The sequence below is a fragment of the Castor canadensis genome, chromosome 14, assembly GCF_047511655.1.
Source record: "Castor canadensis chromosome 14, mCasCan1.hap1v2, whole genome shotgun sequence".
NCBI lineage: Eukaryota > Metazoa > Chordata > Mammalia > Rodentia > Castoridae > Castor > Castor canadensis.
The window spans coordinates 65,031,530-65,045,916 of NC_133399.1; the positions used below are offsets into that span (position 1 = coordinate 65,031,530).

Consider the following 14,387-nt stretch of genomic DNA (forward strand, 5'->3'; position numbering starts at 1 on the left):
ATAATAGTATTTGGACATAAAATTATAAAGTAATAAAAAACCATGTGAGGAGATGCTAAACACTAATCTCTTGAAAAGTTATTTCAGAGCAGCACAGGGGAAAGAAGAGCAAGAGAACACACATGGTGCATCTGCTACATTTCGATGTTTTGTTGTTGTTGTTAGCAGTACTAGGGCCTTGCACTTGCTAGGCCCCGCCCCCTGAATAATCTTGCCTTATTTATTTCTTGGACAGGGTCTCACATTTTTGCCGGGGCAATCCTCCTACTATAGCCTCCCACATAATTTGGATTACAGGGTCACACTACCATGGCCAGGATAGAAGGGCTCCCAGTCCTTGCTTGCTTTCGTTATTATTTAATTGGGTCTTTTGTTTTTGCCTGGGGTGCCTCAGATGGTAATATGCCTGCCTTGTAACTGGGATTACAGACACATGCCACCATGCTTGGCTTATTTACTCAAATGGGGGTCTTGTTAACTTTTTGTCTGGGATGGCCTTGACTGTGATCCTCCTCATTCTACCTCAGATTATAGGCATAAGCCACTGTGCTTCACTATTTAGCATATTTATAAGAGGAGTTTTAATGTACTTATCTGTTAGGCTAAGCAGATCTGAATTAATTCCTTACTGCTTCTGATTGTAAAATGCTTCAAAAGCCTTGCATTGCATACTGCAGAGTCCTGATTTAACAATGACTCTGAAATATGACTTGAATATCTCATCCAGCTCACATGTCAAAATTTAATCCTCAGTGCAAGAATATGGGGAGATATGCTCATGGATTGGTAGAATCAACATAGTAAAAATGGCATACTACCAAAAGCAACTATATGTTTAATGCAATTCCCATCAAAATCCTAATGACATTTATCAAAGAGACTGAAAAATCTACCCTAAAATTCATTTGGAAACACAAGACACCATGAATAGCCAAGGCAGTACTCAGCAAAAAAGAACAATGCTGGAGGTATCAGAAAGCCCAACTTCAAACTACATTACAAAGCAATAGTAATAAAAACAGCATGGTACTAGTACAAAAACAGACATGAAGACCAGTGGAATAGAATAGAGGACCTGAATATGAATCCACAGAACTATACCCAACTTATTTTGATAAAGGCGCTAAAAATAAACAATGGAGAAAAGATAGCCTCTTCAACAAAAGCTGTTGGGAAAACTAGTTAGCAGTCTGTAAAAAACTGAAACTAGATCCAAGTTTATCATCCTGTACTAGTATTAACTAAAAATGGATAAAGGACCTTAATATCAGACCCCAAACTCTAAAGTTGGTACATGAAAGAGCAGGAAACACTTTTGAAGAAATAAGTATAGGCAAGGACTTTCTCAATAGAATCCCAGCAGCTCAGCAACTAAGACAAAGTATAGACAAATGGGACTTCATAAAACTAAAAAGCTTCTGCTCCACAAAAGAAATGGTCTCTAAACTGAAGAGATCACCCACAGAGTGGGAGAAAATATTTGCCAGCTACCCATCAAACATAGGACTGATAACCAGAATACACAGGGAACTCAAAACACTAAACTCTCCCAAAATTAATGAACCAATAAAGAAATGGACCACTGAACTAAACAGAACTTTCTCAAAAGAAGAAATTCAAATGGCCAAAAGACACATGAAAAAATGCTCACCATCTCTAGCCATCAAGGAAATGCAATTTAAAACCACACTAAGATTCCACCTCACCCCTGTGAGAATAGCCATCATCAGCAACACCACCAACAACAGGTGTTGGCAAGGGTGGGGAAAAAGGAACACTTATACACTGCTGGTGGGAATGCAAACTAGTACAACCACTCTGGAAAAAAATCTGGAGGCTTCTTAAAAATCTAAACATAGATCTACCATAGATCCAGCAATCCCACTCCTGGGATTCCAAAGGAATGTGACACAGGTTACTCCAGAGGCACTTGCACACCCATGTTTACTGCAGCACTATTCACAATAGCCAAGTTATGGAAAACAGCCAAGATGCCCCAATAGTGACAAATGGATTAAGAAAATGTGGTATTTATACACAATGTAATTCTACTCAGCCATGAAGAAGAATGAAATTTTATCATTCTCAAGTAAATGGATGGATGGAACTGGAGAACATCATCCTGAGTGAGGTTAGCCAGGCTCAGAAGACCAAAAATCGTATGTTCTCCCTCATATGTGGACTTTAGATCAAGGGCAAACACAGCAAGGGGACTGGACTTTGGTCACATGATAAGGCGAGAGCACACAAGGGAGGTATGAGGATAGGTAAGAAACCTAAAAAAACCATAACATTTGATGTCCTCAATGCAAAGGAACTAATGCAGAAACTTTAGAATGACAGAGGCCAATAGGAGAAGGGGACCAGGAACTAGAGAAAAGGTCAGTTCTAGAAGAATCAATTTAGAATGTAACACATATATACATGAAAGCAATGCGAGGAATCTCCCTGTATAGCTATCCTTATCTCAACTAGCAAAAATGCTTTGTCCTTATTATTGTTTATACTCTCCCTTCAACAAAATTAGAGATAAGGGCAGAACAGTTTCTGCCTGAAAGCCAAGGGTGCGGGGGGAGGGGGGAGGTGGAGAGAGGGGTCAGGGAGAAAGGGAAGGAGAGGGGAGAATGGGGGAGAAATGACCCAAACATTGTATGCACATATGAATAAGAGATATATATAAAAAAAAAAAAAAGAATAGGGGGGAGATGGCACAATAAGAGGTAATAAGATCATGAGGGCTCTGCCTCCTGAATGGATTAATGTTGTTGTCAAAGGAATGGGTCAGTTATTGAGAGAGTGGGTTTAAGATCAGCCCACCCCATCTCTTGCCCTTTATATCTCTGTTTACTTGCTCTTCTGCCATGTTATAATACAGGATCTTGTCAAATGCCAAACCAATGCATTTGGATTTCCTACCCTCCAAATGTATGAGAAATAAATTTATTTCCTTTGTAAGTGACTCAGGTCAGTGGTGATTTTGCTATAGCAACAGAAAACAAATTAAGATGCAGAGCAACTATTAAAAGTATTAACTGTCATTTCTAATTACTTGTTAAGAATCATTTGGTGTTAATAATCACTAAATAAATAAGAGCCAGTCATACCCATTATTCAATATTGGTATTTTTAGCAAGAAATAAAGGTGTATTTATCACTTAAGTAATACTTGCATTTTTCTACATTGCTAAAAAAAACACAGTATGTTCTATATATTTTATCCTAAGTATTAAAAGTAAAAAAAACTAAAGTAATAGAAAAGTTTATTAATGAACAGACAGGTATATTACAAATTTAATTCAGTAATGTTAATTTTTCTTTAAAAAGGAGAACAGAATGTAGTGATAATCTATGTAGAAATAACTACAGTGGGAACACACCTCAACTGTAAAACTCAATATACTTACAAATATTAGATATAATATTATCTCATAAGGGTTAATCCAATGAAATTAGGAAATGCAAATCTCTTACCTAATATTTTCTGATAGGAAGGAGCAATCACTAGCTTCATAACTATAAACAATAGATCCAGTGAATTCTAAGAAGGGGAGGTCATCTTCAAAAACACTCTTCTGTATACACGCCTTAAGTTAAATAAAATTCAAAACAGACACAAGGTTCCTATTATAATAAATATTCGCTGAAATAAACTTCACTGAAGCACTCAATTTATAGTTCTAAGTTTTAATGCCTTATAAACTAATAAAGTCATAAGGTCAACTTAACAATGATAAAACCATTCCATTATAAAATTGTTTTTCTTAATCATTCTATTTCAAACTTTCAATCCTATTTTCATGAAAGCATTTAATACCCTGAAGTTTCCAATATTTTATTATTATTTGATATGTAATAATGTGGCCATAAAAGGCTGATGCCTGATTACCAGATCTTAAATTTATAAGGACTTAAACTGGTTTAACCAAAAAATTCATTAATGTTAGTGTTGTCTAACTTGTTAACTGGAACACCCTAGTAAGGCCAACCGTGCAAACTGAATATAAAAAGACAGCAAGAATTCTCACTTTGCAAACTGAATTAAGATTAAGGCCTATGTATATTCACCATCTAGATCTTGAGTTATTCACACAACAGAAATGCTAACTTAAGTAATGACCTGCAGTTTGCAAGTGAACTTTGACTCACTGTACAGTCTAAGTGAAATTAAATTTCCCATTTGAAAGAAGAATCACAGAATAATATACCTTTCTTTCTTCTACAGCGTATCTATTATTCTGTGGAGACATCCACTCAGGAAATTTCCGCTGTGATGGGGTTGTTTCCAGTTTTTTTTCATTCATCTTAATGTTGATGTCCCAGTTTTAAAATGAAAAAAAAAAACAATAGTTTTATGAGAAAATACAACAAATGTATGAAAGAAAACTCAGAGACAGTCTTATCAATAGGACTGAAAACTAAACATACAGATTTAAAACAAGTTATAACATCAAGGTTCAGGTATATTATAAGAACTGGAGTCTAAAGACACAGTATTTGAGATTTAGTAAATATACATTAAGTATCTCTTTATTTTAAAACTATTTGGTCATTTTAATTGAGTTCTAAGGTTCTAAAATTTCAAAATTCTATTACTCTATGACTTGCAGATTCAATTTTGAAGACAAATTAACAACCCTTCTATATTAATAATTTTTTACTATGCTCAGGGCTCAAGTTTTCCTAAAAAAAGAGCTTCCTAGAAGATTTTTTTTTAAAATTTACTTCTAGTTTTAAGGGCTCTCTGAACTGTAAATCAAATTTCAAGTATGAATAAAGAAAACAATGAGTAAGAGAATCATAACATATTTTTTGTTAACTGCAAAACAAATCCATACCCTGATGGGACTTATACTGAACTGAAAGAGTGTTAAAGGTCTCAGCAAATATCTAAAATCTCAACTTTAGCTCCTATCGTCTCAAATGTGTAATAAGGGGGCAGAGTTTTAAATACATTGAAGAGTCTCATGATGAAACCTGATGGTAATGTTGAAAAAAACCCAGCAACTACTTACGATTAAGAGATAGCGTACTATATTTTACTAGAAGAAAAATGCCAGAGTCCCTTATCTAGAAAACTGATTAACAAAATAGAGCTCAACTATCTAAATTATTTATTATAATACTGGAATTATGGATTTATTAACTTATGGCTAGAAATGGAGGAGTAGTCAAATAAGTTGTGTAAATATGAGAACAGAAAACAGAAGTTCCAAAAACAAAACAACTTCCTTCAGGCAAAAGCTCCACACATTGCTCAAAACTAGTATTATTATTCCAAAGCCATAATGTCCCATAATGCAGAAGAATGGGACATTTTTAAATGTTTCTCACAGTTTGGGACTCCTACAAATAAAGAAAATATTCCATCTGCACTTAGTGCTTGCCTGTGTTCTTTGAATCATTAGCAAAGTTTGGTGTTGGGTAAGATCTATGATTCACTAAACAAATATTTACAACTCAACATTTGGTGTTGCCATAAGCATTACTTATATGTAGCAAGATAACAATTTGTAAAGTATATAAGCTTTATAAATTATAAAGTATTTATAAACGTCACTGATTAACAAGTTCATATTTGACACAAATTCAAAACTCCTAATATAAGCCAAAAGTTGATCCCATATTGTAAATATATGATATGTTCTTAATCGTAAAATATGCTTTTATAAACCTAGAAAACAATTTGCAGTATATCCAGAATAGATCACAGGCAAAATGCCAAAAACTAAACTTTCAACAGGTAATACAAAATCTATAAACAACTACAGAATCTTCGATTTTTAAAGTAATTCATTTATACTGTCAAAGCAAAAATTAACCTCAGTAACTCTTACTTAAGACTATGTATAATACTAAAATCATTTCAACTTGAAGTATCTAATTTTTATATAAGCTGTCTTTTGTCTCTTTTGAAAACAAAAGTCGATTTAGATGCTTTCAGGATAAGAATCTAAAAGAAGTTTTGTTTATAAGACTAATCTTTGTCAAGATTACGTAGAGGTTGCTTCTGTTCTCTCTCCCCTATCTTTTCTGCTGCCATTTTACGAAAACTAATTTTTTCAAAGTTCTTATTTCAACTAGGCATAACAAAAATGCAGGCATTCAAGAATGAGCCTCTGCCTTAGGACAAAAGAAAAGGACACTATGAACCTTAATCTGTTTCACTTTGTAATAAGTATGATTTGCATTCAACTCTTTTATGATAAGATCTATCGACAAATGTGTTTTGTAAATTGCTGTTATATAGAGAAATACTTTAATTTGCTTTTCTCTCTGGGTCTATTATTAAAATGTAAGGCTAATAAGAGTATTTTATTGGGAAAAGAAACAATGTCTAAATTCACAATTTTCTAAGTTATCTCAAAATGCAAATTAGAAAGGTCTTAAAACTTACCAAAAGCTTATGTACTAGATTAAGTTGGCTATAATTTAAAAGTTAACTAAAGACTGTATCTTAAAAATAACCTAAAGCAAGAAGGACTGGAAGCATGGCTCAAATGGTAGAATACCTGCCTAGCAAGCAGAGGCCCTGAGTTCAAGCCCCGGTACCTCCAAAAAAAAAAAATTAAATTTAACTTCAAGCGTGTGTGTGTGTGTGTGTGTGTGTGTGTGTGTGTGTGTGTGAAGGTCTAGAGCAATGTACTAATATATTAGTGATTATCTCATAATTGGTGGTGTTTAATTTTCTTCTTTATACTTTCCTATACATTATAAATACTCTTTTAGAATATGGGTTCCTTTTATTAATCGGAGAGTAAAAGTATGTCAATAAAAGGCATAAAGGATTTTTTTTAAATGAACAATGAAGGGTAGGACATGGTGGCTCACATCTGTAATCCCAGCTACTCAGGAGGCAAAGATAATGAGAATCTCATTTAGAAGATAACCCAGGCAAAAAGCAAGACCCCATATCAACAGTAAGCTTGGGAGCGGTGGTGCAGGCCTGTCACCCCACCTATGTGGGAGGCTGTAAGTAGGACAATCTGAGATGGGACCCAAAAAATAACTAACACCAAAAAAAGGGCCTACGAGTGTGACTCAAGGCCCTGAGTTCAAACCCCAGTACCAGAAAAAAAAAATGTGAACAATGGGGGTGGGGGAAGCTGTATTTCTTAATACTATAGAACAAGGGTCATCAAACTTTTCCTCTAAAGAGTAAATAGTAAATATTCTAGGTTTCGTGGACGTAAGAGTCTCTCTCACAGCTACACAGTTTGCCATTACAACACAAAGGCCATAAATAATTCTTGGGAAGTAAGTATAACTACATTACAATAAAACTTTATCTACGGACACTGAAACCTGAATTCAAACAAATTTCACAAAATATTCTTCTTTTGAGTTTTTTCACCCACATAAAAATATAAAAACCATTTAGTTCCTAGTACACAAACAAGTACCAAATCAAATGTGGCCCAGTAGCCATTTGGCACCTCCTACTATGGAGTCTCTTTGCAACACAAGCTGGCCTTGAACTCACAATCCTCCTGCCTCAGCCTCCCTATTGCTGGGATTACAAGTATATGCCACTATGCCCAATTTGGTAAAACCTTTTAATAAATTAGTTACAAAATGTTATCAATAATTGAGGTGACTTTCTGTACAGACTGATAGTATTAACCAATTAGGTGTTAGGAGATTATGTCAAAATTATGAAGTATGTTTTGAAGAAATCCAACTTAAAGTGATTATACTATACAGCAATGAAATGGTAAGAGAAGTTGTCTGCTGAAGTCATCTCCAGTTCGTGTCAATAGATATCACATCAATAAGATTTCCAATTTAAATTAGAACAAATTTAGGAAAATTAAGGCCAATCACATTCGAAATGAACTAAGAAGGGATGGCTTTTTAATCATCTAGTTTTTAAATCTACACTACCTCAATGGCAGAAAAGAGATTCATCTCAAGAACACATTTCTCCACTTAGAATAGAGTCATCTTCTAGAGAATGGACACCACCATTATCAAAAGAAAGTTGGATTTCACTGATGAGCTCAAACATTTCTTTCTTTCTAACCTCTGACTATGGTAAGGAAATTAATACCTACAGTTACAATAGCAAGTCTGAACAAAGTATTCCAATACTTTTAAATACAAGGAAAAAACACTTAAAATGGCAGATGACCATTTCAAGTCCATGAAAAAATTATTATTAATAATCACTTAACTCTGATAGTTATATTGTTTAATATGAACAATTTTTCACTAATTACTTAAAATGGTTCAATTTTGTTTTCTTACAAATATGTAAAGGCTAATCTGATGAAATGTACTATTTTATAAATACTTTTTTTCTGAATGAAAAATAAAAGAATGTTTACAATTACTCTGAAATTTACTAACAAAACATAATAAAAGAGTAGCCACAATGTTTCAATTTCTAACTTTGCACATTTATTCAAATTTCACACATACCCAGTTTGTTTCACAATGATTCTATGAGAAAGAAATCTCTATCACCTTCACTGTCGACAAAGGAAAACTAACAACAAAGACTTGTTGACTTTGCACAAGTTAGCAGGTTGCTCTACTGTTAAAAATCATAGTATAAAGAAATAGGGAAGTAAAGTATAAACAAATCTGAACTTGGAGTCAGAAAAGGTAGCCTGTTTTGTGTCAGAAAATTTAATCACAACTTAAAAGACATGATGTCTTCCAACATCATATAAAAGCATAAGCCCTTGGGCTGGGGCTGGAGCTCAACTGGTAGAGCAATTGCCTAGCAAGCATGAGGCTCTGAGTTCGAACCCAGCACCACTTTAAAAGAAAAAAAAAAAGAGTTCAACACCAGGCTCAAAAACATAGGAAAAAAAAAAAAAAAACATAGCAAGTTCCAGGCCAGCCTGAGGTAAACTAGCCTCCAGACTCATAACCCTCCTGCCTCAGACTCCTAAGTACTAGGATTACAAACATGCAGCACCATGCCTTACCTGAGTTAGAATATTAAAGGCCTTTCACTGCTACTGTATCTCATTTGCTACTGTATACTAGGATCCCTTTGAGAGGATTAAGAATCTGAAGATAGATTATAAATTTCCTCCAAGCAACACTGTGAATCACAATAGTCAGGGTAACAAAAGAGAGACTATACTCCTATACTCCAAAGAGAGAAAAGAAAGGAGAGCACTGGAAATCAGAAGTGACCGGCTGAAAAGCATAGAGAAACTGAAGGGCAATGAAGAGAAAAGTAGAAATAGTCTGCAATTCCAACCCCAGCTCTGGGAGAGAAAAAGGAATGATCTCAAATACATAACCACAAAGTAAGCCTGGAGAATGCCAGCAGCCCTGGTGACAACAGACTGGCAGTCTTACCCAGGAGAAGCCCACGGTTCTCAAGAAAGCCTTAAGTCAGTAAGGGGATTTGGTCTGACAGAGACTTCTCCTGCATAGTAGACAAGGACTGGAGAAGAATGCAGTATATCTCATATCTCAGAGTACCATACTGAAGAAACATCTTCAAAGAGGGCCTATTATTTTAGACTGAGCTACTCCAGGGACCCCAAAACAAGGAACAATCACAAGTCAGGGGACACCCTGCCACAAAGTCTGGGAGGCATCCACAAGAGGCAGTCATGGAGAAGAAGAGAATTGGACAAGAGACCTGCTGGGAAGTTTAAGCAGTAGGGAGCTTGTTCATAATAGGGAGGGAACAGGGGTCAGAGGCCATCCCCTTGGTGGTAAGGAGCCAGCCTCACTGCCTGTGGATTACTGCGGAGACAGAGAACTCTGAACACAAGTCTTAAGGATAGCTCAGCCTCCAGAGCTGTCTCCTTGTACCCTGTGGTTTGCTGACAAGTGGGGCTAAGAGCTCTGAACCCAGAACTTATTAATCTCTTGATTTAAACAGCAAGGCAGTATCTGAAAACACTGAGAGCAGCAGGCCCAGTGCCAGGTTGATTCGGGACCCTCTCCACTGCAGAATTCAGTACTGTTTCTCTGTTTGCTTCCCCACTCTCTGATGCACTTGAGGGATGCCTTTGGTATAGACATTTGACACCCATGTGTGCACAAACTGAGAGACATCTGAAGGAAGTAGGAACCTGTCCAGCCCACAAATGTCATTGGGGCCAGCAGCCATACTCAAAGAAGGAAATCTTGTAAAGTGAATGCAGCCCTGACACTGTAATGCCCTTTTGCCAGACAGACCCTCAGCCTGCATATGGCACCAGCATGAACAGTGTTGTTAGCAGTACTTTATTTTCTCCCCTCTGAGTGTTACTGTGAATTGAGCCCTCAAGAGAAAGCGGCTCACTAAGACACCCACATAGAACCAGAAGAGGTATCAATCCCACCAGATGTGGAAATTGCAACAGAAACACAAAAAATAGAAAAAGCAAGGTAATGTAACTCCTCCAGAAGTTCATAACTCTTTAAAAACTGAACCCAGATATTAAAATGGTTGAAATGCCAAAGAATTCAAAAGTCTAGATCAATAACCTCAAAGAGGATTCAAAGAAAGATAAATAAGTGAAGGAGAAAAGGAAATTCAAGAGTTGGATGAGGAATTCAACAACTTGGATGAGAAATTCACCAAAGAGATAGAGGTTCGGGGGATGGGGGGGGCGGGTCTTGAAAATGAAAAGTTCAATGAATCAAATTTTTAAAAACCTCAATGGAAACTAGAACAGGAGAAAGAGAGTATCAGGGACTGAAAAACGAGACATTATTACATTCAGACAGCAGACGAAAAAATAATAGCCAACCATAACTACAACATTAAAGACCCCTGGGACACAATTAAGAGACCAAACCCACAAATCTGTGGTATAGAAGAGAGAAATGAAATTCAGACTAAAGGCACACAAAATCTACTCAATCAAACTGCAGCAAAAAACTTTCCAAGTCTAAGGAAAAAAAGGGACATCAAAGTACAGGAGGCATCTAAATCCTAAATAGACACGAGAGAAAACAACCTCTCCACATAACATTGTAGTTAAAATTGCAAAGGTATAGCTCAAGAAAGAATACTGAAGGCTAACAGAGAGAAAGTGCCAAGTTACTTACAAAAAAGGAAAATCTATCAGAACAACAGCAGACATCTCAGTGATAACAAAAGGCCAGGAAAGCATGAACTGATGTATTTCAAGTCCTGAAACAAAATAAATGCCAAACAAGATCACTACAGATAGCAAAGCTATCCTTTAAAACCAAAAAAAAAAAAAGAAGCAGCACTTTCAACAATGTGCATAAACTAAAGCAATTCATGATTCATGACCACAAAGCCAACAGTGCAAAAGACACTTAAAGGAATACTATACATAGAAAAAAAAGAAAGATAGCCATAAGAACTCAGAAAAAAATAAATCTTGCCAGGCACCTGTGGCTGACGCCTGTAATCCTAGCTACTCAGGAGGCAGAGATCAGGAGGATCATGGTTTGAAGCCAGCCAGGGCAAAAAAAAAGTTTGCAAAACCCTATCTTGAAAAACCCTTCACAAAAATAGAGCTAGTGAAGTAGCTCAAGGTGAAGGCCCTGAGTTCAAGTCCCAGTACCACCAAAAACTAAATAAATAAATCTCAATAAAAAAATAGATAAATGACAAGTAGGAAAGAATTTAACTCAATAAACCTGCAAACCTTTAAGACGAACAAGAACAAAATTAGTACATACCTTTCAATAATAACCCTAAATGTGTACACTCTTATCAATTAAAATACGCAGACTGGCTCAATGGATTAAAAAACAAGCTCCAAGCCAGGCATGGTATGAATACCTGCAATCCCAGCTACAAGGAAGGCAGAGACTGGAAGGATCACAGTTCTAGGCCAATACAGGCAAAAGTTAATAGGACCCCATCTCAATAAACAAGCCAGACCTGGGGATACATGCCTGTGATACCAGAAACACAGAGGCATAGGTAAGAAGATCACAAACTGAGGCTGGCCCTCAGCAAATATACAAGACCCCATGTGAAAAATAACTACAACAAAAAAGGGTTGGCAGTGTGGCTCAGGTGATAGAGCACCTCGCCAGAAAGCACAAGGCCCTGAGTTCAAATGCCACTATTACCACAAAAAAAATCCTCGCTTTTCACAAGGACCTCACCTCAGTGGCAAAGATATTATATTCCAAACAACAGAATCCAAAATCAAGAAGGAATAGCTATATTCATAACTAATAATACAAACTTCAAGCCAATACAGTCAAAAGGAAGAAAGAAGGGCACTGTATATTAACAAAGGGCTATACCAGAAGACACAACAAGGGCTAAGGGTGTGGCTCAAGGGTAGAGCGCCTACACAGGATGTGGGAGGTCCTGGGTGCAATCCCCAGTATTGCAGCAACAACAGACATAACAACTGTAAATGTAAAGTGCACTGAATGCTGGTGCACTCAGTTTCATAAGGAAGCACTACTGGACATAAAGGAACAGATAGGTCAAGATTCAGTAACAGTGGGTGACATCAACTCCCCCTCCCATCATACATATGTCATCCAGCCTCCCTGCCCCAACAAAAAAAATCAGAGTTACCACAGAGCAAATGGACTTAACAGACATCTACAGAATATTTCATTGAACACTTACAGAATACATTTTATTCTCAGCAGCCCACGGAACTTTTCCCAAAACAGATCACATTTTAGGCCATAAAGCAAGTCTTAACAAATAAAAAAAAAAATGAAATCACTTCTTATACCGTATCAGATCACGATGAGATAAAACTAGAAATCAATAGCAACAGTAACTACAGAAACTATACAAACACATGGAGATTGAACAATACACTTGATTGATCATTAAAGAAATCAGGAAGAAGTTAAAAGTCTCCTACAATCAGGCTGTGTTGGTGTCACAAGCCTGTAATCCTAGTTACTTGGTAGGCAGAGACTGGGGATTGCAGTCATGATGACCAGCCTAATCAAAAAGTTCATGAAACCCCGCAACAGCCAATAAACACCGGTCATGGTGGCACCTATCTATCATTCCAGCTATGCAGGAAGCATAAACAGGAGGACTGACGACCAGGCCAATGCAGGAATAAACATAAGACCCTATCTCAAAAATGACCAAAGTACTATTATATACTAATGAAAATGTTAAAAATAAATGAATAAATAACCAAAGCAAAAGGGGCTGGAGGCATGGCTCAAGTAGTAAAGTACCTACCTGCATGGCAAGATAAGGCCCTGACATCAAACCCTAGTACTGCCAAAAACAAATAAAAACAACCTTCTGAGAACCAAATGAAAATGAAAACAAGTCTTACCAGACCTTTGTATTACACCAAAGACATTTCTAAGAGGGAAGATATCAGTGTCTACACTACAATATCAGAGGGAGGGAACTCAAAAAAAAAAAAAGAATCTAATCATGTACCTCAAGCTCTTAGAAAAACACAAGCAAGCCAAATTAGTAGACGGAAAGAAATAAAGGAGATCAATATGGAAATTGATGAAATGGAAACTAAAAGATCCATGAAACAAAGAGCTGGCTCTTTGAAAAGATAAACAAGATTGGCAAACCCTTAGAAAAACTAAACAAAGAGAGAGAAGACCAAAATTAATAAGATTAGGGACAAAGGGGGGATGGTTAACAACAGGTACCATTGAAAACTAGAGGATTATTACGGAATGTTTTTACTTATATTCCAATAAATGGGGGAGAATCTAGAGAAATGGATAAATTCTAGATTTATATGATATAACAAAATTGAAACAATCACAAGCAGTGAAATTAAAGCCATAATAAAGAATTTCCCAACAAGGAAAAGGCCAGGACCATAGGGATTCATGGCTAAATTCTACCAGACCTTTAAAGAAGAATTAACACCAACACTCCTCAAACTATTCCAAAGATAGGAAGAGAAAGACCACTTACAAACTCACTCTCTGAAGCCAGTATTGCCCTAACACCAAAACTGGGTAAAGATATAACAAAAAGAGAAAACAAACAGAACAATTAGACTGAGGAATATAGATGTAAAGATCCTCAATAAAATACTTGAAAACTGAATTCAACAACACATTAAAAAGATCATACACCATGATTAAGTTAATACATGTTAATAAATAACAGACAAAAAAAGAATCTGTGGATACATTTTGATACACCAAATCCATACAAAGTAGAGAAGGTATATAAACTCATCAACAATTAATTATGCACTGAATTGCTTCATGGGTCAAAAATTTATCCAATACAATACTTCATTCTTATCCACTGATACTGAGTCAATGAGTACTGAATTTCAACATGCATATGCCCTCTTGCTCTTCAACTATACATAAACAGTATTTAAGGTTTCCAACAACACTATAATGACAACAGTCCACATCTAGCTTTTCACGCATGTAGAAAGGGATGCAATAAAAGGAATTTCAATGACTGATAAATTTACAAAACTGGACTAGTATTTTCAAATAGTCTAACACAGAAAGCTTAT

At 36.1% G+C, this 14,387-nt stretch overlaps 1 protein-coding gene across 5 annotated transcripts in view; it reads right to left on the bottom strand.

Moving 5' to 3' along the window:
• Positions 1-14,387, bottom strand: part of Wrn (WRN RecQ like helicase) — a 131,509-nt gene that overhangs the window by 109,076 nt on the left and 8,046 nt on the right. For 4 of the 5 annotated variants that reach the window (XR_012441458.1, XM_074054682.1, XM_074054681.1 and 1 more), the window contains exons 2-3: positions 4,206-4,301; positions 3,472-3,584 (exon numbers count right to left, since the gene is read on the bottom strand). The exons of the other annotated variant lie outside the window; for it this stretch is intronic. Coding sequence is in view for 3 of the 4 variants with exons in the window: in XM_074054682.1 (XP_073910783.1) it covers positions 3,472-3,584; positions 4,206-4,301 (209 nt within the window). In the remaining variant the exon portion in view is untranslated. The remainder of the gene's footprint in view (positions 1-3,471; positions 3,585-4,205; positions 4,302-14,387) is intronic. 5 annotated transcript variants of the gene reach the window in all.